Genomic DNA, 26,847 nt, shown 5'->3' on the forward strand with positions numbered 1-26,847 from the left:
ATATTTGTTGTTTTGAGTAAATTTACGTGAATCACTCATCTCTGTGTCCTTCGCCTGACTCCGCCTTACCTGCTGCACCTCGGCGCCTTACAGAAGGCCTGTGGGGATTGGCAATGGCATCCTTCATTCAACACAACTCACGCGTCTCCTCAGTCTTCGCTCGGATAGATCACATCTCCTCGCTCTCTCTTCCAACTTCCTCTGGTTCTGCAGTGTCATAATCCCACGTCTCCTCTGGGACCTCCATCCCATATTAAAAGTGGAAATGTATTCGCTTCCATTGTAATTAAGCGCCTGGAGGCACAGGCGCTTGATCTCGGCTGGATCTGAGCGCCTCGGTTTTCTTTTATTTACTTGCCTCATTTATCCGAGGGGACAGAGAGAGAGAGGCAGAGCTATCGGTTATGTTTATCTTAAACCTTTTTGGGGGAGTCTTTGCATGTCATTTGCTTAAAAACACAATGGTGGGGGGGGGGGGGGGTAGGATATGAGGCAATGAGGAAAGTGGTTGAGACTACATAGTAATGCATACTGTATGAGAGAGGATATTGTTTCTTATAGTTTTCTTCCTCATGCATGTTTTAAATGAGAGGCCATGAGAAAATACACAAACCTTGAAGGGTGGAGGGATGGAGGCATGCTTTGTTTGCTAGGATCTGTCTGGAATTCAACAGCTCTAGGCATTGCGAAACCTCCAATGAGTATAAAGCGGTGACTTGTCTTGTTGATGTTGCATGGAGGTGGAGAAATTGCTTTCTTCAGGGACAATAAAACATCTGGCCTGGATTCCCGTAAAATCAAATCAAATTAAACTGTATTTGTCAAATGCAACAGGTGTAACCCTAACCCTAACTCTACCGTGAAATTATTACTGATGAGCCCTTAACCAACAATGCGGAGTTTTAAAAAAGTAAGAAAAATATGCTAAATAAATGAAATAAAAAATAGTAACACAATAAAATAACAATAACGAGGCTATATACAATGGGTACCGGTACCGAGTCAATGTGCAGGGGTACGGGTTAGTCGAGGCAATTGAGGTAATATGTACATGTATGTAGGGATAAATTGACTACACATAGATAATAAACAGAGAGTAGCAGCATATGTGAAGGAATGTGAATGTACTGTGAGTGTGTGTGTATGTGTGTGTGTGTGTGTGTGTGTGTGTGTGTGTGTGTGTGTGTGTGTGTGTGTGCGCGCGCGCGGCGTCAATATGCATAAATGTGTGAGTGTGTGTGTGTGTGCCGTCAATATGCATGCATGTGTGTGTTTGGCATCAATATACAAGTGTGTGTGTGTGTGTGTGTGTGTGTGTGTGTGTGTGTGTGTGTGTGTGTGTGTGTGTGTGTGTGTGTGTGTGTGTGTGCGTGTGTGTGTGAATGTGTGTGTGTGTGTGTGTGTGTTGGAGTGTAATATGTGTGTATAATAAGTGTGGTATGTGTGAGTGTGCGGGTAGAGTCCAGTGAGTATACATCAAGCCTGTGCAAGAGAGTCAGTACAAAAAATGAGAATAAAATAAGGGCGTCAATGTAAATAGTATCCATTCGAATTAACTGTTGGCTTGGGGGTAGAACAAAACTACCCAGTAAAAGTGTGTGTCTGCGTAGTGTGGGAATCGGTTCAAGGACAAGGCAGCGTTTGAAGTATCCATGGCTCAGATGAAACTGACACAGAAGCCTGAGATCCACCAACAGTGTCCAAGCATCCTACACATGTGAGGTTCACATGACGACCAGAGTCTAGGGTGTGTCAGTGTGTTTGTGAATCAGGAGTTGGCTAAACCAGATTCAGACACAGACAGTCACCACCCCTAGCCAGGTCCCAGAACTGTTTGTGCTGTCTTGCCAACTTCTATGGTTATTGTCGGCAAGACAGCACAAACAGATCTGGGACCAGGCTAAATGACCCCTGCTCTAGTCAATAGGAGACATTCCAATACGGCTAGGGATCATGGTGTACCATAGCTATGACACTCAGCACATGACCACAACCGTAACCAAAACCATTGCTTGTTTATTTTACTCACAAAAAGAATGTTCATTATTTATAGGCGGGTTGGCGGACAATGTCACAAAACTGATGCACACGCATCGATGTGGCAGGAAGCAGTGCTTTGTTATGGTTCTCAACGGTCATATATCTAGCAACAGTTACACGAAGCTGCCATGTGGGGAATCGTAGGCGGTTCGTTTCAGCTAGTTGCATCTTGTTCTTGATACCATGTCTTGTTTTGAGGTGTTTTCACTTATTTCATGTTAATGCTAACATGGCTCAAATTCATTAGCTAGCTAACCAATAACTGTAACGATGTATTTAAGAGACCTCATTATGCTAATTTATTTTTGCTTTCAATAAACATTTGGAGACTAAATATTTTACGAGGCAAGTCTTACTTCAATGAAGGCCTAGGAACAGTTGGTTAACTGCCTTGTTCACAGCAGTCCTTGTCAGATCAGGGATTTGATCTTGCAACCTTCCGGTTACTAGTCCAACACTCTAACCACTAGGCTACCTGCCACCCAACAATACAGCTGAAGTCGGAAGTTTACATACACCTTAGCCAAATACATTTAAACACAGTTTTTCACTATTCCTGTCATTTAATCCGAGTAAAAATTCCCCGTCTTAGGTCAGTTAGGACCACAACTTTATTTTAAGAATGTGAAATGTCAGAATAATAGTAGAGAGAATGATTTATTTCAGCTTTTATTTCTTTCATCACATTCCCAGTGGGTCAGAAGTTTACATACACTCAATATTTGGTAGCATTGCCAAATTGTTTAACTTGGGTCAAACGTTTCGGGTAGCCTTCCACAAGCTTCCCACAATGAGTTGGGTGAATTTTGGCCCATTCCTCCTGACAGAGCTGGTGTAACTGAGTCAGGTTTGTAGGCCTCCTTGTTCGCACACGCTCTTTCAATTCTGCCCACACATTTTCTACAGGATTGAGATCAGGGCTTTGTGATGGACACTCCAATACCTTGACATTGTTGTCCTTATGCCATTTTGCAACATCTTTGGAAGTATGCTTGGGGGTCATTGTCCATTTGGAAGACCCATTTGCGACCAAGCTTTAACTTCCTGACTGATGTCAAGAGATGTTGCTTCAATATATCGACAATGTTCCTACTCATGATGCCATCTATTTTGTGAAGTGCACCAGTCCCTCCTGCTGCAAAGCAACCCCATAACATGATGCTGCCACCACCGTGCTTCACGGTTGGGATGGTGTTCTTCTGCTTGCAAGCATCTCCCTTTTTCCTCCAAACATAACAATGGTCATTATGGCCAAACAGTTATATTTTTGTTTCATCAGCCAGAGGACATTTCTCCAAAAAGTACAATCTTTGTGCCCATGTGTAGTTGCAAACCGTAATCTGTCTTTTTTTGTCGGTTTTGTACCTGTTTCCTCCAGCATCATTACAAGGTCCTTTGCTGTTGTTCTGGAATTGATTTGCACTTTTCACACCAAAGTACTTCATCTCTAGGAGACAGAGAGGTATGACGGCAGCATGATCCCATGGTGTTTATACTTGCGTACTATTGTTTGTACAAATAAACGTGGTACCTTCAGGCATTTGGAAATTGCTCCCAAGGATGAACCAGACTTGTGGAGGTCTACAATTTGTTTTCTGGGGTCTTGGCTGATTTCCATTTTCCCATGATGTCAAGCAAAGAGGCACTAAGTTTGAAGGTAGACCTTGAAATACATCCACAGGTACACCTCCAATTGACTCAAATGATGTCAATTAGCTTATCAGAAGCTTCTAAAGTCATGTCATCATTTTCAGGAATTTTCCAAGCTGTTTAAAGTCACAGTCAACTTAGTGTATGTAAACTTCTGACCCACTGGAATTGTGATACAGTGAGTAATAATTTAAATAATCTGTCTGAAAACACGTGTTGGAGAAATTACTTGTGTCATGCACTAAGTAGATGTCCTAACCGACTTGCCAAAACAATAGTTTGTTAAGAAGATATTTGTGGAGTGCTTGAAAAACTAGATTTAATGACTCCACCCTAAGTGTATGTAAACTTCAGACTTCAACTGTAGTTTACATGTTGTCAACAATCTAAGCCAACCCAGTCTGTTTAGCCCCATTGTTTCATACAACCAACTCGTCTATATACAACTGAGTGTGAGTAAAGTCAAAAACATTTGGTTCCTTATACGCAATTCAAATCACTAAAGTGGATGTGGTGCTGGTACTTGTGAAAGCAATTGTAACAATAACAGAAGAAGTAGTTGTAATAGAATGTACATTACAGTTGAATGGGTTAGGGGGAGTGCAGCGACATTGGTAGAGGTGCCTTCAGCTGCCGTCATAGTGTGCAGCAGCATGTGTTGTTACTGTTAAAATACTGAACTAAATCCAAGGTTCATTGAACCAGAATCTTATCAACACAGGGCAACATCAAAGAATGGTATGCAACAATGAAACAAAATGGAGACAGATGGTTATCACCAACTATGTTCAACCAGTCCTTCACTATTCACACGCAAGTACTCCAGGGAGGTCTCTCCATGTTGGTGAACTTCAGGGGATCTCAGAGAAGCATGGAAGGTGAGGGGGGTTTCAGAATGTGTGATTGCTTTGGTGGGATTAGCCAGATGTGTTGCCAACTGCACACTGTATGTCAGTGTGAAAACAGATAAAAATGCATTTCCCATCTCTCATGTAATATGACCCACATCACAGTAATAAATAGATAAGCTATTTCAAGTATTTTGCTCTATGCGATCTGATCCAAAACACAGCTTAACGGTAAAACCAGACGATTTACATTTTCCATTGACGTTTATAGCCTATGTCTGAATACTTTAATGTAACATTTCACGAGTAGACAATAAATCATTTATAAACATAATGCATATATCATACCCATTGCAAAATACATTTCTCACCTTTTCTGGCCATGATGAGTTCATATTCCCGAAGTAGCCATAGAAGAAATTACCATGCACATCTCTAATTTAATTGGCCTATTAGATAGGCTATTACAATTTCAAGCTTTTGCTCAATGCATCTGAAAGGGAGCGCGGCAGTTGACCTTTTGCATTGAAGTGTGTAGGCTATCACTGTAAGTGATATAGTTATGTTATAGTTATATGATTTTGCAGCATAGGTTAGGGAAAAAGTAAATGCTAAAAATTATTGAATTCAAACAATCTGTTTACAGGTCCACAGCAACTTGTAATTGTTTTTGTATTTCAGAAACGGTATGATAGGCTAAAACAATTGTCACTGCAAAAGAAAACATTAGTTATAATGCTCGTTCACGTGTATTTATAACAGGAAACATTTATATATTTAACATTTATAACGGAAAACATGTGTAAGTATGCCGTGCGCTAAGTTTATACATCTCTACAGTTTTGTGTGTCTCTATATACAGCGCATTCAGAAAGTATTTAAACCCCTTGACTTTTTCCACTTTGTTACGTTACAGCTTTATTCTAAAATTGTCACGGGTGTCGAAAGAAGAGGACCAAGGTGTAGCGTGGTGAAAATGACGCCGAACAAAACAATAAACACTACAAGAACAAACCTTGAAGCTAAAGGCTATGTGCCCTAAACAAAGTCACCTTCCCACAAAGAAAGGAGAGAAAAAGGGCTACCTACAGTGCCTTGCGAAAGTATTCGGCCCCCTTGAACTTTGCGACCTTTTGCCACATTTCAGGCTTCAAACATAAAGATATAAAACTGTATTTTTTTGTGAAGAATCAACAACAAGTGGGACACAATCATGAAGTGGAACGACATTTATTGGATATTTCAAACTTTTTTAACAAAGCAAAAACTGAAAAATTGGGCGTGACAGTCCTAGACAGGCTTTAACCAGCTTTGCTAGGGCGAGTAAAATGGTCAGAGTGAGATTGTCTCTCATTTGTCCTGGAAGTAGCCAACGTTAGCTTGGGTGCTTGACTGCCATTATGAGGTCAGAACTCTCGGCGAGAGTGAGCTCTGAACGCTCCGAGAGCAAAACGCTCTGAATACACAAATGGACAATCTGACAACGTTCTGAATTTACAAACGCCCAGAGTGTGCACCCTAGCACTCCAGATTGAATTTACGAACACACCCAAGATGTAGCTACAAACAAAACTAAGTTAAATGGTTCCCGTCTGCCGGGAAGCATTCATATATGTATACGGGTAAGAGTCTAGCTACATTTTCAAATATAAATTTAGAATTTTGTCAGAAAGTAGTTTTTATTGCAAGTTAAAGCATACTGTTAGTTACAGTGGCTTGCAAATGTTAGCTTGATAGCTCACTAGCTAACGTTACATTTATGATCTTTGTAGTAATATTATTAAAATCAGAAACCCATTTGCATTGCTAGTTATAGCCTAATGTTAGCTAGCTACAATTGAACCTAGTTTGTAAGCTTTAGCTACCTGCAGATTCATAATACAGCTATGACAATGTTTGTATTGGAAGCAGTATGAGAACGGATTACGCTGGTTCATTGTTAAGATAGCTACCTACATGCCTAAACAAGACTCCACTTCGGCCGGATTATTACGACCCATCAAATTAGCCAGGTGTGTCTGGGGGTGATAACGGCCATCTATTGCATTTCATGACACAAGGGTTTTTCAAAACTATGAAATAACACACATGTAATCATGTAGTAACCAAAAAAGTGTTAAACAAATCAAAATATATTTTTCAAAGTAGCCACCCTTTGCCTTGATGACAGCTTTTTGCACACTCGTGGCATTCTCTTGACCAGCTTCATGAGGTAATCACCTGGAACGCACTTCAATTAATAGGTGTGCCTTGTTAAAAGTTCATTTGTGGAATTTCTTCCTTCTTAAAGTGTTTGAGCCAATCAGTTGTGTTGTGACAAGGTAGGGGTGGTTTGGTAAAAGACCAAGTCCTTATTATGGCAAGAACAGTTCAAATAAGCAAAGACAAACGACAGACTTTAAGACATGAAGGTCAGTAAATCTGGAAAATTCAAGAACTTTGAATGTTTCTTCAAGTGCAGTTGCAAAAACCATTAAGCGCAGTTGCAAAAACCATTAAGCGATATGATGAAACTGTATCTAATGTGGACAGCCACAGGAAAGGAAGACCTAGAGTTACCTCGGCTGCAGAGGATAAGTTAATTAGAGTTAACTGCACCTCAGATTGCAGCCCAAATAAATGCTTCACCGAGCTAACAGACACATCTCAACATCAACAGTTCAGCGGAGACTGTGTGAATCAGGCCTTCATGGTCGAATTGCTGCAAAAAAACACTACTAAAGGACAACAATAAGAAAATTACACTTGTTTGGGCCAAGAAACACGAGCAATGGACATTAGACCAATGGAAATCTGTCCTGTGGTCTGATGAGTTCAAATTAGATTTTTGGTTCCAACCACTGTGTCTTTGTGAGACGCAGAGTAGTTAAACAGATGATCTCCGCATGTGTGGTTCCCACCGTGAAGCATGGAGGAGGAGGTGTGATGGGGGGTGCTTTGCTGGTGACACAGTCTATGATTTATTTAGAATTCAAGGCACACATAACCAGCATGGCTACCACAGCATTCTGCAGTGATACGCCATCCCATCTGGTTTGCTATTTGACCAAGAGGGAGAGTTATGGAGTCCTGCATCAGATGACCTGGCCTCCACAATCACCCGACCTCAACCCAATTGAGATGGTTTGGGATGAGTTGGACCACAGAGTGAAGGAAAAGCATCCAACAAGTGCTCAGCATATGTGGAACTCCTTCAAGAATGTTGGAAAAGCATTCCTCATGAAGTTGGTTGTGGATTGATGGCAGCATTTGCGCAAAACTGAAAGCGCGAACCACTGCTTTTAATCATGGCAAGGTGACTGGAAACATGACCGAATACAAACAGTGTAGTTATTCCCTCCACAAGGCAACCAAACAAGCTAACCGTCAGTAACGAGACAAAGTAGAGTCGCATTTCAACGGCTCAGACACGAGACGTACAGTTGAAGTCGGAAGTTTACATACACTTAGGTTGGAGTCATTAAAACTCGTTTTTCAACCACTCTACAAATATTTCATTTATAATTCACTGTATCACAATTCCAGTGGGTCAGAATTTATATACACAAAGTTGACTGTGCCTTTAAACAGCTTGGAAAATTCCAGAAAATTATGCCATGGCTTTAGAAACTTCTGATAGGCTAATTGATATCATTTGAGTCAATTGGAGGTGTACCTGTGGATGTATTTCACCTTCTTCACCACGCTGTCTGTATGGGTGGACCATTTCAGTTTGTCCGTGATGTGTACCCCGAGGAACTTAAAACTTTCCACCTTCTCCACTACTGACCCGTCAATGTGGATAGGGGGGTGCTCCCTCTGCTGTTTCCTGAAGTCCACGATCATCTCCTTTGTTTTGTTGACATTGAGTGTGAGGTTATTTTCCTGACACCACACTCTGAGGGCCCTCACCTCCTCCCTGTAGGCCATCTCATCGTTGTTGGCAATCAAGCCTACCACTGTAGTGTCGTCTGCAAACTTGATGATTGAGTTGGAGGCGTGCATGGCGATGTAGTCATGGGTGAACAGAGAGTACAGGAGAGGGCTGAGAACGCACTCTTGTGGGGCCCCAGTGTTAAGGATCAGCAGGGTGGAGATGTTGATTCCCTACCCTCACCACCTGGGGGGGCACGTCAGAAAGTCCAGGACCCAGTTCCACAGGGCGGGGTCGAGACCCAGGGTCTCAAGCTTAATGACAAGTTTGGAGGTTACTATGGTGTTAAATGCTGAGCTGTAATCGATGAACAGCATTCTCACCTAGGTATTCCTCTTGTCCAGATGGGTTAGGTCAGTGTGCATAGCGATTGCGTCGTCTGTGGACCTATTGGGGCGGTAAGCAAATTGGAGTGGGTCTAGCGTATCAGGTAGGGTGGAGGTGATATGATCCTTGACTCGTCTCTCAAAGCACATCATGATGACGGAGGTGAGTGCTACGGGATAGTCGTTTAGCTCAGTTACCTTAGCTTTCTTAGGAACAGGAACAATGGTGACCCTCTTGAAGCATGTTGGAACAGCAGACTGGGATAGGGATTGATTCAATATGTCCGTAAACACTCCAGCCAGCTGGTCTGTGCATGCTCTGAGGACGTGGCTAGGAATGCCGTCTGGGCCTGCAATGTTTTACTCACGTTGGCTGCGGGGAAGGAGAGCCCACAGATTTTGGTAGAGGGCCGTGTCAGTGGCACTGTATTGTCCTCAAAGCGAGCAAATAAGTTGTTTAGTTTGTCTGGGAGCAAGACATCGGTGTCTGCGACGGGGCTGGTTTACTTTATCTATTTATAAATGATATAAATAGAAACTAGAATACATTTTACAACATTCCCTATCTTGAATGGTATAGTGTACTTATAGTTTATTTCTTTATCAATTGGTGTATTTGATTGTTTTCCTGTTTTTTACTACAATCCCTACCATGGATATTATTGGGTGTTCCATTCATCTCCTCTATGTGAACTTTGTATTATTTAGAATAGCCATCGAGTAGCCTTGGTGTCTCGGAACAGTTGGTTATCAATGTACAGAATTTTGCTCTGTTCTGCAATTTACTTCGGAAAATGTTAATTCATGCATATTTTCAGCTCGTACAACGTTGTGTACTACTCCCTTCACAGAACAGCGCAAACTGGCCCTAACCAGAATAGAATGAGGAGTGGGAGGCCCCGGTGCACAACTGAGTAAGAGGACAAGTACATTAGAGTGCCTAGTTTGAGAAACAGACGCCTCACAAGTCCTCAACTGGCAGCTTCATTAAATAGTACCCGCAAAACACCAGTCTCAACGTCAACAGTGAAGAGGCAACTCCGGGATGATGGCTTTCTAGGCAGAGTTCCTCTGTCCAGTGTCTGTGTTCTTTTGCTCATCTAAATCTTTTATTTTTATTGGCCAGTCTGAGATATGGCTTTTTCTTTGCAACTCTGCCTAGAAGGCCATTATCCCGGAGTCACCTCTTCACTGTTGACGTTGAGACTGGTGTTTAGCTGGTACTATTTAATGAAGCTGCCAGTTGAGGACTTGCGAGGCATCTGTTTCTCAAACTAGACACTAATGTACATGTCCTCTGGCTCATTGTGCACTGGGGCATCCCACTCCTCTTTCTATTCTGGTTAGAGATATTTTGCGCTGTTCTGTGAAGGGAGTAGTACACAGCGTTGTACCAGATCTTCAGTTTCTTGGCAATTTCTCGCATGGAAAAGCGTTAATATCTCAGAAGAAGAACAGACTGACGAGTTTCAGAAGAAAGTACTTTGTTTCTGGCCATTTTGAGCCTGTAATCGAACCCACAAATGCTGATGCTCCAGATACTCAACTAGTCTAAAGGAGGACAATTGTATTTCTTCTTAAATCAGAACAACAGTTTTCAGCTGTGCTTACATCATTGCGAAAGGGTTTTCTAATTATCAATTAGCCTTTTAAAATGAAAGGGATTAACTAGCATAACGTGCCATTGGAACACAGGAGTGATGGTTGCTGATAATGGGCCTCTGTACACCTATGTAGATATTCCATAAAAAAATCAGCCATTTCCAGGTACAATAGTCAACGTCTACACTGTATTTCTGATAAATTTGATGTTATTTTAATGGACAAAAAAATCTTTCAAAAACAACATTCCTAAGTGACACCAAACTTTTGAACGGTAGTGTACATATTCTTATCCCATCCCCTTACATTGTGTGTATAGGTAGTCATGTGAATTTGTTAAATTACTTGTTAAATATTACTGCACTGTCGACTTGAAGCACAAGCATTTCACTACACTCGCATTAACATCTGCTAACCATGTGTATGTGACCAATACAATTTGATTTGAAAAGACTCAGGAAGAGTCTTTTCAGAGATGGCTCATGCTGATATTTAGTGTAAAATGTAAGGTAATAAATCAGGGACCCAGGAGATTGAGAGAGACAGGGAAGGTGGAAGAGAGTGTGGAGAGGTGGAGAGAGAGAGAAGGGGAGGCATGAGAGAGCAAAGGGAGTGCAATGGAGAATGCAGTGAGCATAGCTGTACAGTATGTGTTCGAGAGTACTCACTGCAGGCTGTCCCAGGCAGTAGCCATAGCTGGCATGCGTGGGGTGGTGGTGGTGGGCCGGGTAGTGCAGGCTGGCACGGGGGTAGGAGACGGTGTGGCCACTCCAGGCCTCCTGAACACCGCTGGTCCACTGGGAGCTGAAGCCTGCTGGGCTCATGGCCGTCTTACTGCTGTGGTATCCTCTCACTGCTGCACTGGGCTGAGGGAGGACGGGGGGACAAATGTTACCGCTCAAAAATAAGATAAGAAATGCCATTTAGCATTTTTATCCAAAGGGAGTTACAGTTGTGAGTGCATACGTTTTCATATGGATGGCCCCAGTGGGAACTAGACTCACCATCCTGGCGTTGCAAGCGTCATGATCTACCAAATAAGTTACAGGTTAGCCTTTCTCTCCCTGCAAGCCCTCACAACCGGTTGCCCACACATTTACCTGAAACCATAGCAGAAGGGGCGGGGGGAGGCTGTTGATGAAAGATCTCCATTCTGGGGATTCTGGACTGTTCTCACTTTCTTTTCTCTCACTCCCATTCGCTCCTGAGCAGCTGTCGAGAAACCCCCACTCCAAAGCCACCAGTCACGGTCTAGATGTGTTCTTGCTAGAAATGTGCCGATGGGTTTGATAAGATGCTTGGATTAGAGTCTGGCAGTGTGCAGCCCGTTTGGCATGATGTGTGGGTATTAGCAGGGCACAGGAGCTACTGTGGTAAATCTTGCTGACAGGCAAAGCTTACACTGCTTTAAGAGGAATGCCTGTAGCATGCTATGACTACTGGAGCAAGGAGAACTTTGGAACTACAGAGGCTGGTCTTTGACGTACATCTCTCTGAGAGAGATGGAATGACACAATTAGAGATGGAAAGAGTGATAAAGAAAATAAAAGACTGACAGAGAACAATATCTGTGAATTATGATGACGTCCCACAACTCAATCAATTTACTACAGGCATTTTGATCCAAATTCCACTCTGCTGTCATGTCTACAGATTACGCTTGTGAAATATGACAACCAAATATGAAGAGCCATATTTTAGTTTAGTGTAATGCGAAGTAAAGCCACCTCAGATGAATTGCAACTATACATCACGGCCAAACATTAACAGTCTTGTTTATGCGTATGTTAGATTTTCACAGGGGTCAGGGGTCGCCTCACTGGGGGGAGACTCTAGAGAGAGCGATGGATGCAATCTGGCCACACAGCTGTGTTCCCAAACCCCTTCAGCCTAATGTGCTGGATCGCAGAGGAGACCGGTGGGAAAAAGGTCAGAGTTCACCTAAATAAATAGGATCCGAAGCGACAGGTTTACGGTGTGTGCTAATAAAAGGCAGGTGGAGACGGTTCCCCCCCGAAAGCAGGATAAATGCATTTCTACTGTGTCAGTCTATAAAGTGCCCTTATGGCTTCACGAAAACACATAGAAATACTGTAGAGGGAGTGTTCGTCAATGAGTCAATACTTGCTCTGTGTGGGCAGGAGATAGCATTGAAGCATGCATCAATGGCGAGAACTAATGTGCAGGATCCAGAGCAGCCATGGCTATTATACAGCCCTAATCGGAAGAGTAGCATTAAGAGCAGACCAACGCTTCCATTCCTTCATCGCAATGTCCGATACTTTCAGGGAAGTATTCACCAGTTCGTAGAGTTCAAATGCCGCCTACGGCTAAGCAACCATGTTCATTTGTGCTTATAAATGAGGACTATTCAGGCAGACTTTCAGAGAAAAAGGGCATATAGTTTTCCCATTCAGAGGTATTTCTGCAGGCCAATAACACTCCGGGGAGAGATATGTTTAGTATGTTTCCTACACATGAGTTATTCAGGACTACAGAGTCATTGGCATGCAGCTGAAGCTCCTACGGGCACAGGGATATTCAGCCACATCATTCGGGGAAGGGGGCTGTTTCTTAAAACACGAAGGGGAGATCTGAGGGTCCTGACAGTCCTAGACTGGAATGTGTGATTGTTCCCCAGACTCTGGCTTCGTGACACAGGTTTCAGCAGCTCGTCAGAGCCTTACACACCGCGCATATTTCTCAATTTTATATGAGGGCCAATCGGCTCTGGTTACACAAGTCTTTTCCTGTTCTGAGGGGGATGTTTTACTTGCGGATGAACAGATGTGCATGCACTCAGATGTGTGAACGTAGAACTTCTAGATTGATACAAATCGGCATAGTTTGGGGACAAGGGTGCTGCGATTTTTTTCTGACTAGGGGGATATAGAAAAAAATAATGGCCGCACTGAAGTCATCTATATCGGTTAGCTAATACAGGACTAGTAAAGGCCCAGTGCACTACTTTTGTGAAATACATTTTACTAAATGTATTTGAGTGTTTACCTACATTTGTAACTTGAGTCTGATAATTATCTGTACAAAACAGTTCATCTGTGGAATAAAAAAAAAATACTTGCTTGTGTCACGCTGTATAATGATAGGAGACAGGCGCAGGAATACGTAAAAAGGGTTTTTTATTTTCTCCACCCAAACAAAAGAGCGAGGTGCAAACCTCTAAATAATACACAGGACGAGACCCGTAAAACAAGTGGACAATAATACGTAGCATGGAAGCCGATACAACAGCATGGGTACTCACAGGACCAACGGACATGGTAACAATAACTGACGAGGACAAAGGGGAACAGAGGGGACATATAAAACATACTAATCAGGGGGAATGGGAACCAGGTGTGCGTAATGAGTCAAAACAGCCCGGGGTTGGTGGTAATGAATCCAGTTCAGAAGGCCGGTGACGTAGACCTCCGGAGGTGGTGAACGGAATGAGCAGCAGTACCGGGGGGGTCCATGACATCTTGATATATGTTTTCCAGTTTCTTGAAATATTCTTTTTTTTTTCCCCCTGTTTTTTCCCCCCAATGTCGTGGTGTCCAAATGGTAGTTACAGTCAGTCTTGTCTCATCGCTGTAACTCCCGTATGGACTCGGGAGACGCGAAGGTCGAGAGCCGTGCGTCCCCCGAAACTACCAAGCAGCACTGCTTCTTGACACAATGCCCACTTTACCCGGAAGCCAGTAGTGTCGGAGGAAACACCGTGCACCTGGCGACCGTGTTAGCGTGCATTGCGCCCGGCACGCCACAGGAGTCGCTAGTGCACGATGGGACATGGACATCCCTGCCGGTCAAACTCTCCCCTACCCCAGACAACGCTGGGCCAATTGTGCATTGCCACATGGGTCTCCCGGTCGCGGCAGAGCCTGGACTCGAACCCAGAATCTCTAGTGGCACAGCTACAACTGCAATGTATAAGTGCCTTATACCACTGCGCCACTCGGGAGGCCCTAAATGCAACTTATTGCTATCTGAAAACTGAAATGGTCTACTCACTCTTTATCCATTTTAGTTGACGCTATTATCCAGAGCAACTTACAGCAGTGAGTGTATACATTTTCATACTTGTCCCCCGTGGCAATCAAACCCACAATCCTAGCATTGCAAGAGCCATGCTCTACCAACTGAGCCACATCATCACAAACCATTGACAGTGCCTTCGGAAAATATTCAGACACCTTGACTTTTTCCACATTTTGTTACGTTACAGCCTTATTCTAAAATGGATTAAAAATAAATAAATCCTCAGCAATCTACATAAAATACCCAATAATGACAAAGCGAAAACAGGTTTTTAGAAATGTTTGCAAATCTATAAAAACTAAATAAATAACAGAAATACCTTATCTACATAAGTATTCAGACCCTTTATTATGAGATTCGAAATTGAGCTCAGGTTCTTCCTGTTTCCATTGATCATCCTTGAGATGTTTCTACAACTTGATTGAAGTCCACCTGTGTTAAATTCAATTGATTGGACATGATTTGGAAAGGTACACATCTGTCTATATAAGGTCCCACAGTTGACAGTGCATGTCAGAGCAAAAACCAAGCCATGAGGTCAAAGGAATTGTCAGTAGAGCTCCGAGACCCATACTTATGTAAATAAAATATTTCATTTGTTTTTTCCTTTTAATGAATTAGCAAAAATGTCTAAAAACATGTTTTTGCTTTGTCCATATGGGATATTGTGTGTAGTTTGATGAGGTAAAAAAGAATAAAGCTGTAACGTAACAAAAGGTACTGTATGCCTCAATGTACAAACCTAGATGACCTAGCCTACATACAATACGGTAATGTACATTTACATTAACTGGTTTGTAAGGATGGTAAATTAATACTTTGTTTCCCATGTTATTTGATCAAGAAAAATATTGCTACAGGCGTCAATATCGGTCCACTCATACTAGTAAAGGCCCAGTGCAGTACTTTTATTTTATTTTTTTCTGAATGATTTTTCAGGGTGTGCTTCAGCACCCCTACTTCCCCCAGCTATGCAAATCGGGTACCAGGCTCTTTAAATGCATATCCATCTTAAGCCATTCAAGCCTCTAACTTTAAACATGGTACGTCCACTTTAAGCCATCTCAAACAATACAATAGAAGGTCTATAACAGCAGCTTGGACTCATATTTATTCCCGAAAGTCCCCTTTTATATCACAATGCGTTACGCAAACAGAGGGATGTGCATTATCTACTTGGTACAAGATATTTATTCAGTCTGAGGGAGAATAACAACGTAATGATTTATATTCAACATATAGTGTTATCTGTACCATTTGACCCCCCCCACCCCAAAAAAGTCCCATAAAGTCCCATAAGTCAGGGGGGGGGGGATAAATGCCTCACCTTCAATAATGAGTAAGTGAGTTGCCACTACATTAATACATTGAAAAGTTAAGGAACCAAAGCACATCTCACAGTGACTGCATCCCAAACGGCACCATATCCTCTTCAGGGCTTTAGCCCATAGAGCTATAGTCAAAAGTAGTTCACCATAAGGAATAATCTGCCATTTGGGAAGCATCCAGTGTCTCTCAGAATACCATTTTTAATGTGTGAGGCTGCTCTCTTCCTTTCCGCCCTCTCTTCCCCTCGGTAAAACTGTGTGAGGAAGGAAGGGTGCCCAGGACAGACGTGTGGAATACAGAGCTCATTTGTGCTCCCTGTAAACATGAACAAGGCCCCTTTATGTATTACGTAGTTGATAGACCGACGTACTATAAAAGTACCAAACATCTTTTGAGAGCAGTGGGAGTCCACTAAAAGACAGTAATCAGCTCTCAACGTGAATATAAACTCCGGAACTCTTGGGTTAATCTCACCATGTGGTTCCCCCTCAGAAGAATACGATCTGACAAAACGATTCCTCGGCTTTCCAGGAAATATATGGGACCATGAAATCCCCGGCACGAACTGAAAACAACCTCTTCTGAAGTGGTGTGAAAACCAACTATAGCCAATTACAGACATGTCCGATGGCTTTTGTATTGAGGTGACTTAACAGAAATAAAACTGTGTGAAATCCTGCAGTGGCATGGTATCCCTGCGCAATTATCGACTTTCTCGTCAGATGCGTCTAACAACCTGAAGCTACAACCCTTTTTTACCCCCACAAGTTATCTAACAGTCTCTTTCTTTTTTTTCTAGGGATGTCAGGATGCATGCCGAACATAATTACAGTAGATAGAAGAAAACAATCCCTGTTGTTCCCTGCTATCTGCCTACATCCTTGGGGCTGTGTTGATGTTAGGTCCATTTGGTCTGCAAGGAGAGCTGTCTCCAGCTGTCATTTTTTATTCCAGGTCGGTGTGTCTGGGAGGCTTGTTGGGGGGGGGGGGGGGGGGGGGGGGGGTCAGTGACTTCCTATTGACAGTCAGATCCCAGACAGCGATGCCCTAGCTATAAGCTTCCTGTCTGCCTTGTTTGGCTTTGGCTCTCCATCGAAGGAGCAGAGGTCCCACCTCAAAGAACTGTTCCTTCCCTTTTCTCCCTTACGAAAAAAAAAAAAGATTCCAGCCAGAGTGCAGTACGACTGCACTATGCAGCAAATACTGTGTCCAAAATACCACAGTCGACTTCAGTTACCGCACTTTTACTGCAGTTTCAAAACTGCCACCTTTGTTTGTAAAGGCTCCATTGTGCTGTCTCCTGTAAAGTCGAGACTTAATGGATTTTCCAACATTTACGTTGACATAGAAACCACCAGTACACGGATGTAAACATCACATCACTTGTGAGGTCTCATTTGAAACCGATAAAAAAGAGCAGTTTCAGGGTGAGAGACTCCAACCAACACAAAAGTCATCCCAGGTAGTATTAGGTTTAGGATATTGTCTTCCAGAGAAACCTCCACACCTCTTTATGAAAGAGATCCACCCTACCTGCGTTGCATGAATGTACTCTCCATCGCGTACCGTCCCTACACAAGTCACTTTGCAACATGCCGCCTCGTTTTTCTGTCAGTACCTCTGTCAGAACTCACCACATGAGGTTGGGTGGGGAGGGAAACGCTACTGGTTCCATGGGTCATTGCCCCCCTCGTCCCTCACCAACCGAGGCAGAGGACTGCATGGGTTCACAATTCTTTCTGGGCTGTTTCTCTACAGAGGACAGAGTGAGAACTTACCCTCGGGCCTACTGTAACTCTATCTAGAGCAGGGGGCTGAAAGGGGCCAACTTCCTCTCTCTCTCTCTCTCTTAACCTGCTTCTTTTCATGGTCAAAACACTTGAAGATCCGAGACAGTGGCTGGCTGGAGACATGCTGGAGGAGTGTAACCAAGGCAACCAGGTCCATTGAATTCCACCGTGCAAAAATACTGCGCACTATAGGGAAATAATGCACGCTCGAGAATGCGCTTCAAGCTAATCAGAAACGAGTATTCAACAATGCCATGGTTTAAACAACTAAAAACTTACCAGTTTTGCAGTGTGCCAATATCTTCAAGAATTTGACACAGATAGAAATTTGACACATAGAACACTACGCATTGTTTATTCCAGTTCGACGAGACCACAATTACATCTTCTGTAAACAGATCTCTGACACTGGACAGTGGTGTGAAGCCCTCAGAAGTTTTGATAAGGTGATTTACTGGGTTGTCTCTGACCTGAGAAACTCTCTGGTGAACCAAGACGCGCCATTCTACAAAGGAGCCCCCGAACCTGACACGTCTGAGTCTTATCCATCCTCTCCAAATATTTTCCTTGGCCCTGACACATGTTTATGCACTGATGAACCTGGGGCCGGGGGGGGGGGGGGGGGGGGTTGGGTACCGCTGTGAAGCCGGATATGAAGCCCCCTGCATCCTGGACTTCTTCTCTTCTGGGATGTGACTAACTGACTCGTCTACAGTTGTTACCACAGGCTCCTAGGCTGCGTCCCAAATGACTCCGCATTCCATACATAGTGCACTACTATGGGCCCTGGTCAAAAGAAACACACTATACAGGCAATAGGGTGCCATTTGGGACCCACCTCCAGTCTCAAGGGCTGCTCTGCTTGGCCTTGTGATAACTAACCCATCTCCAGCACTCCTGGAGCTCCCTTCAGTGACCCATGTTTGGGTACGTTGAGAAAAGAAGCAGTGGTCCACCCCCCACTGGAGAAAAGACTAAAACATTTACAAAAAGGTACTTCAGGAACCAGGGCAGACTGAGGCTATGACCATATACAGTCATTGGAGTGGCAAAACAATAACGTACTGCTTTCTTATGAGGAATGGGAGCGGTAAAGCAATGCAAGAATGCAAAAGTCTGCTAATCTACCCAGCGACAAGGTTCATTATGACATAAGTACACGCCTCTGACACTTCACACCGGAGAACAGGCAGCGCTGTCTGAAAGCCGAAATGCCATGCCGTAACCGGTTAACAGAGGTACCGAACACCCAAACGCTGTGTTGAGTGCCTGTTAATGCCAGTAGGCTAGCTATGATTATAGCAGTTATCCACTGGTTCACCCACACTGTGTCTAAGTGGCTCACACCTACACAGGAATGCTCTGACACCAGACCCAGCCCGCTCACTCTTTTTCTCTCTGCATATCTCTCTGTATGTTTCTCTCTTTCCTCTCCTCGTCTATCTATCTCCCTGTCTCTCGCTCTCTATATTCTCTCTCTCCTTCTCTGTCTCTTAATTTGCCCCCCCCCCCTATCCTGCTCTTCATCACCCTCCCTCCCACTCCTTCCAATCCCTCCCTCCCATCCTCCTTTCTCTCCCTCAGTCAGGAGATGATGGATGCATGTGATTGCCCGAGGCCCCTCAGTAGAGGAGAGTAAATCCCCGGTGACACACAGAGGGGCATCCCATTAGAACAACACCTGTGCACTGGCAGGTACAGTCTCAGGTGTCCATTAAGTGATGCAGCATGCTCAGTAGTCTGTACTCAAAGTGCTGGGGAGGAGTAACATACAGACGGGCTTTAATTACATCGAAGCAATTACACCTCTGCCCAAAACCTGTGGAAATGAACCAGTCAATCTGTGTGCTTAGCTTAATTTCCAAAAGTACCTCAATGACTGCTTCAATATATTTTTGGGGTGAAAACATTACCATACAGTAACTACACTGAGTGTACAAAACATTAAGAAAACCTGCTTTTCCATGACATGCATGCAGGTGAATGCTATGATCCCCGTATTGATGTCACTAGTTAAATCCACTTCAAATCGGTGTAGCTGAAGGGGGAGGAGACAGGTTATGGGGAGGTATTAAAAGTCCCTGGAGTCTTGCGTCTGTTAGAAGGAGGGTGAAACAGCTGCCCCTCTCCCAGTGTAGTGAGGTGACATAGTGTGTTCTGTGACAGTGTCTGTCAGATATGGCTCCGAGCCACTGCCTGTTCACCCCACTATCATCCAGAAGGCGAGGTCAGTACAGGTGCATCAAAGCTGGGACCAAGAGACTGAAAAACAACTTCTATCTCAAGGCCATCAGACTGTTAAACAGCCACCACTAACATTGAGTGGCTGCTGCCAACATACTGACTCATCTCCAACCACTTAATTGATGTAAAAATGTATCACTAGCCACTTTAAACAATGCCACTTAATATAATGTTTACGTACCCTACATTACTCATCTCATATGTACGGTGGGGCAAAAAAGTATTTAGTCAGCCACCAATTGTGCAAGTTTTCCCACTTAAAAAGATGAGAGAGGCCTGAAATTTTCATAATTGATACACTTCAACTATGAGAGACAAAATGAGGTAGAAAATCCAGAAAATCACATTGTAGGATTTTTTATGAATTTATTTGCAAATTATGGTGGAAAATAAGTCTCAAATCTCAATACTTTGTTATATACCCTTTGTTGGCAATGACAGAGGTCAAACGTTTTCTGTAAGTCTTCACAAGGTTTTCACACACCGTTGCTGGTATTTTGGCCCATTCCTCCATGCAGATCTCCTCTAGAGCAGTGATGTTTTGGGGCTGTTGCTGGGTAACACGGACTTTCAACTCCCTCCAAAGATTTTCTATGGGGTTGAGATCTGGAGACTGGATAGGCCACTCCAGGACTTGAAATGCTTCTTACGAAGCCACTACTTCGCTGCCCGGGTGGTGTGTTTGGGATCATTGTCATGCTGAAAGACCCAGCCACGTTTCATCTTCAATGCCCTTGCTGATGGAAGGAGGTTTTCACTCAAAATCTCACGATACATGGCCCCATTCATTCTTTCCTTTACACGGATCAGTCGTCCTGTTCCCTTTGCAGAAAAACAGCCCCAAAGCATCATGTTTCCACCCCCATGCTTTTTTTTTGGATGCAACTCAGCATTCTTTGTCCTCCAAACACGAAGAGTTGAGTTTTTACCAAAAAGTTATATTTTGGTTTCATCTGACCATATGACATTCTCCCAATCTTCTTCTGGATCATCCAAATGCTCTCTAGCAAACTTCAGACGGGCTTGGACATGTACTGGCTTAAGCAGGGGGACACGTCTGGCATTTGAGTCCCTGGCGGCGTAGTGTGTTACTGATGGTAGGCTTTGTTGCTTTAGTCCCAGCTCTCTGCAGGTCATTCACTAGGTCCCCCCGTGTGGTTCTGTGATTTTTGCTCACCGTTCTTGTGATCATTTTGACCCCACGGGGTGAGAGCTTGCGTGGAGCCCCAGATCGAGGGGGATTATCAGTGGTCTTGTATGTCTTCCATTTCCTAATAATTGCTCCCACAGTTGATTTCTTCAAACCAAGCTGCTTACCTATTGCAGATTCAGTCTTCCCAGCCTGGTGCAGGTCTACAATTTTGTTTCTGGTGTCCTTTGACAGCTCTTTGGTCTTGGCCATAGTGGAGTTTGGAGTGTGACTGTTTGAGGTTGTGGACAGGTGTCTTTTATACTGATAACAAGTTCAAATAGGTGCCATTAATACAGGTAACGAGTGGAGGACAGAGGAGCCTCTTAAAGAAGAAGTTACAGGTCTGTGAGAATGTAATGTGTAATACATGTATCACTAGCCACTTTAAACAATGCCACTTTTATATGTTTACATACCCTACATTACTCATCTCATATGTATATACTGTACTCTATACCATCTACTGCATCTTGCCTATGCCGTTCTGTACCATCACTCATTCATATATTTGTATGTACATATTCTTCATCCCTTTACACTTGTGTGTATAAGGTAGTAGTTGTGGAATTGTTAGGTTAGATTGATCGTTGGTTATTACTACACTGTCGGAACTAGAAGAACAAGCATTTCCATCTGCTAACTATGTGTATGTGACAAATACAATTTGAATTGATTTGTTTGCTATTAGTTTAAGCAGACTGTTTGTCTATTGTTGTGATCTAGATGAAGATCAGATCAAATTGTATGACCAATTTATGCAGAAATCCAGGTATTTCCAAAGGGTTCACATACTTTTTCTTGACACTGTATATAGGGTGCCTTTCGGGACGCACCCTGAGAGACTGAGAAGGTTGTCCTGCAGTGTCCTTGGGTCTGCTGCCTGCGTTCCCTAGCTACAGATGGGCGAGGGTGCAGCGGGTGCTGCAGCACCTTTCTGAATGACGTGCACTTGGACTCCAGATGCCTTGCTGCTATCTCTGGGGCCAGATACCCTTCAACACCAAACTTTTGCTGCACTGTACCTTCAAAACTCACATCTGTGTGCACACACATTGGTCCTAAACGTCACAACAAAATGAACTCTCTCCAAAAGCCTGCAGTTTTCCCTCAGCCTGTAAATATTCTCTCTCTCTCTCTCTCTCTCTCTCTCTCTCTCTCTCTCTCTCTCTCTCTCTCTCTCTCTCTCTCTCTCTCTCTCTCTCTCTCTCTCTCTCTCTCTCTCTCTCTCTCTCTCTCTCTCTCTCTCTCTCTCTCTCTCTCTCTCTCTCTCTCTCTCTCTCTCTCTCTCTCTCTCTCTCTCTCTCTCTCTCTCTCTCTCTCTCTCTCTCTCTCTCTCTCTCTCTCTCTCTCTCTCTCTCTCTCTCTCTCTCTCTCTCTCTCTCTCTCTCTCTCTCTCTCTCTCTCTCTCTCTCTCTCTCTCTCTCTCTCTCTCTCTCTCTCTCTCTCTCTAATTGGAGCAAAAGAAAACAAACCAAGTCGGAATGAAGTTGGCGAAATACTGCCGTCAAAAACAGTTCTTGATAAAATTATATTTTCTCAACACCGTCTCCACGAGATGTTGGGCTTAGTTGCAGCTGTGAGTTTCTCATATACGGCTTGGATCCAGAATGATCCATCATCATCATTGAACCGCTTGTAGGAATTGTTGTACACAACCGTCAAGGTTCCATGAGGCGCTCTTCCATAGAACCTTTCCCTGTCTGAATATAGCCCTCGTAATTGCTTAACCATGCTTGCATTATTTCTCATTCTCCTGAGGAAGGTGCTGTTCAATTTTGAGCAAGACAACTATTTTGCAATTTCACTTCACTGAATTAAGGAACGACTCAAATGGTTGTCCTTTTCTCCATGAGGATGTTAACCTTCCAAAGCGTTTGCAGCTTATTGAAAGAAAGAGCTGACCATGAACCAACTTCTTCTTAAAGATCTTTGTTTGTACTAAAAGGCTCACTCTGGAGAATGCTCAAGAAGCGCAATCTCACTATATCAGGGACACCTCATTCAGTCTTTCAATATAATACCCATGAAGCTTCATAGCTTTTAAATGCTACACAATGTTTTTTTGTTAAAATGCATTTTAATTTTTTTTTTAAATATGATTTGTATCCCTTTTTCACGATATCCAATTTGAAGTTAGTCTTGTCCCATTGCGGCAACTCCCGTACGGACTTGGGAGAGGCGAAGGTCGATAGCTGTGGGTCCTCCAAAACATGACCCTGTCAAGCCACACCGCTTCTTAACACAATGCTCACTTAACCAGAAGCCAGCCGCACCAACGTGTCGGAAGAAACACTGTACACCTGGCGATCGTGCATGCGCCCAGGCCTGCCACAGGAGTCGCTAGAGCCCGATGGGACAAGGACATCCCGGCCGGCCAAACCCTCCCCTCCTCAGCTCCTTATCCAAAGTTGTTGAGAGATTCGTTTTTAATCAACTTGAGGGATACCTTCTCGAGCACAAACCTCTTTATGAACTACAATCTTTCTTAAGAATAGCTCATTCCACTGATACTTGCCTTATCCACCTATTTGACCACAATACGCAGGAAAGTGAGAAGGGGAACTATACAGGTATGGTCATGTTAGACTTGCAGAAAGCTTTTGACACTGTGGACCATGATATTCTCCTGATGAAACTGAAATGCATGGGTCTAAACTATGTAGCAGTGAATTGGTTTAGGTCTAAGAAATATCCTGTGGAGCACTACAGAGATACATTTTAGGGATTCCCTTATTTCTTAAATACGTTATTGATATGCCAGATACAGTTTATATAGAGGAGACCCTGAGTAAGGAATTGCATTTTGTTAGAGATTGGTTGACTGACAACAAATTGTCACTACATTTTTGGGGAAAAAAAATGAAAAGATTTTGTTTGGAACAAAACGGAGATTGCTTAGGGCTGACAACAAAGGTAAACTGTGCAGGCAAGGAGATTGAATCTAAAACAAGTGTAACCTATCTTGGCGTGTCCCTAGATCTATCCCTTTCTGGAGACCTGATTGCTGCTAAAATTCTTTCTAAAATGGCGAACAAATTGACACTCTCATACTAGATATTTTTACATTAAAGTTAAGAAACTGCTCGTCTCAACCTTGATTCAGTGTCATTTTGATTTATGCCTGCTCTGCTTGGTATATTGGGGTATCAAAAAAGCTGAAAACGAGAATGCAAATCAAAACAAAGTTTATTTGTCACGTGCATCGAATACAACAGGTGTAGTAGACCTTACAGTGAAAAGCTTACTTACAGGCTCTAACCAACCGTGCACAAAAGGTATTAGGTGAACAATAGGTAAGTAAAGAAATAAAAACTACAGTAAAAAGACTGTGAAAAAGAACAGTAGCGAGGCTATAACAGTAGCGAGGCAACATACAGGCACCGGTTAGTCAGGCTGATTGAGGTAGTATGTATATGTAGATATGGTTAAAGTGACTATGGATATATGATAAACGGAGAGTAGCAGTAGCTTAAAAGAGGGGTTGGCGGGTGGTGGGTGGCGGGACACAATGCAGATTGCCCCCGCACATTGGCTAACTGGGCTCTGGTTGGTCGGGCCAATTGAGGTAGTATGTACATGAATGTATAGTTAAAGTGACTATGCATATATGATAAACAGAGAGTAGCAGCAGCGTAAAAGAGGGGTTTGGGGGGGAGGCACACAATGCAAATAGTCCGGGTAGCCATTTGATTAGCTGTTCAGGAGTCTTATGGCTTGGGGGTAAAAACTGTTGAGAAGCCTTTTTGTCCTAAACTTGACCCTCCGGTACCGCTTGCCATGAAGTAGTAGAGAGAACAGTCTATGACTGGGGTGGCTGGGGTCTTTTGACAATTTTTAGGGCCTTCCTCTGACACCGCCTGGTGTAGAGGTCCTGAATGGCAGGCAGCTTAGCCCCAGTGATGTACGGGGCCATACGCACTACCCTCTGTAGGCCGAGCAATTGCCGTACCAGGCAGTGATGCAACCAGTTTCTCAATGTTGCAGCTGTATGGATCTGAGGACCCATGCCAAATCTTTTTAGTTTCCTGAGGGGGAATAGGCTTTGTCGTGCCCTCTTCAAGACTGTCTTGGTGTGTTTGGACCATTCTAGTTTGTTGGTGATGTGGACGCCAAGGAACTTGAAGCTCTCAACCTGCTCCACTACAGCACCGTTGATGGGAATGGGGGTATGCTCGGTACTCCCTTTCCTGTAGTCCACAATCATCTCCTTAGTCTTGGTTATGTTGAGGGATAGGTTGTTATTCTGGCACCACCCGGCCAGGTCTCTGACCTCCTCCCTATAGGCTGTCTCGTCGCTGTTGGTGTCTCATCGACACTGTCGTGTCATCAGCAAACTTAATGATGGTGTTGGAATCGTGCCTGGCCATGCAGTAGTGGGTGAACAGGGAGTACAGGAGGGGACTGAGCCCCTGGGGGCATCCAGTGTTCAGGATCAGCGTGGCAGATGTGTTGCTACCTACCCTCACCACCTGGGGGCGGCCTGTCAGGAAGTCCAGGATCCAGTTGTAGAGGGAGGTGTTTTGTCCCAGGATCCTCAGTTTAGTGATGAGCTTTGAGGGTACTATGTATGGTGTTGAACTCTGAGCTGTAGTCAATGAATAGCATTCTCACATAGGTCATGCAAAATAATGTTATCAGGTATATGCTGAATGTCAATATAAATGAATGTATTTATGGTTTTGTCCTGCCTTTTAATCATATCTGTTGTTGTTTTTACAATCGAGGACCACTTTGGAAACAAGCGTTTTAATTAATACTTTCAAGAGATATCCTCTGGGTCCACATTGTACATTTTGTTGTACGTGTTCATGATGTATATTTATTTTAACTCAGAACACTACGACCAAAATAACAAAAATAGAACAACACGAAACAGTTCTGTCTGGTGCAGACACAGAGACAGAAAACAATTACCCACAACTCAAGGGCGAAAACAGGCTGCCTAAGTATGGTTCTCAAATCAGACACAACGATTGACAGCTGCCTCTGATTGGGAACCATATCAGGCCAAACACATAGAAATACAAACATAGAACAAAACATAGAATGCCCACCCCAACTCACGCCCTGACCAACCTAAAATAGAGACATAAAAAAAGGAACTAAGGTCAGGTCGTGACAATATGTCTGTTAACCAAAATAAATTCAATTCAACCTGGACGACGCCAGGCCAATTATGTGCCGCGTCATGGGTCTCCCAGTCGCGGCCGGCTACGACACAGCCGGTATCGAACCAGGATCTGTAGTGACGCAGCTAGCACTAACGCAGTGCCTTAGACCACTGCGCCACTCGGGAGGCATGTTACACAAGATTTTAACCTTTCAAAATGTACCTACCGATTACGTAAAGCATTTAGAACTATAGCGGATAAAGCCACTTAAACATGCTCTTGATTGCTCCCATTACATTCAGTCACTGGACTGCTTGTTTATTGTTTAATTCTGGTATGGCAGGAAGTAGCACATTCCCAGTACACAGAGTGTCAGGCTGAATTCACAGAACACACTGTTCTATCCACCCACCCCTCTCACCCTCTCTTACTCCCCCCATTTTCTCTCCATCTTCACCTCTCTCTTTCTCTCGTTCCGTGAGAGACAGGGAGCAGGGGAGTTGCCAAGGAGAGGGAACAGACCGATCTTGCGTCTTGATTTGACCAGTATCTTTTCGCCAGCCACTCTTCACCCCAGTGGAGCAGAACAAGCCACGCATGCACAGTCATGAACACATTCCAGCTCCGGCCCAGTGACAACACTGGCAGGCCCCGAGCACCCGAGACAATCAGACAACACTGCCTGCATCCCAAATGGAACCCTATTCTCTACATAGTGCCGATGGGCCCTGGTCAAAAGTCATGCACTATGTAGGGAATTG

General features: G+C 43.7%; 1 protein-coding gene across 3 annotated transcripts in view; it reads right to left on the bottom strand.

The window, feature by feature from the left end:
* Positions 1-26,847, bottom strand: part of LOC110488444 (RNA-binding motif, single-stranded-interacting protein 3) — a 344,118-nt gene that overhangs the window by 239,373 nt on the left and 77,898 nt on the right. For all 3 annotated transcript variants that reach the window (XM_036970692.1, XM_036970691.1, XM_036970690.1), the window contains exon 3: positions 11,048-11,245. In XM_036970692.1, coding sequence (XP_036826587.1) covers positions 11,048-11,245 — 198 coding nt within the window. The remainder of the gene's footprint in view (positions 1-11,047; positions 11,246-26,847) is intronic.

Source organism: Oncorhynchus mykiss, chromosome 32 (assembly GCF_013265735.2).
Source record: "Oncorhynchus mykiss isolate Arlee chromosome 32, USDA_OmykA_1.1, whole genome shotgun sequence".
Classification (NCBI taxonomy): Eukaryota; Metazoa; Chordata; class Actinopteri; order Salmoniformes; family Salmonidae; genus Oncorhynchus; species Oncorhynchus mykiss.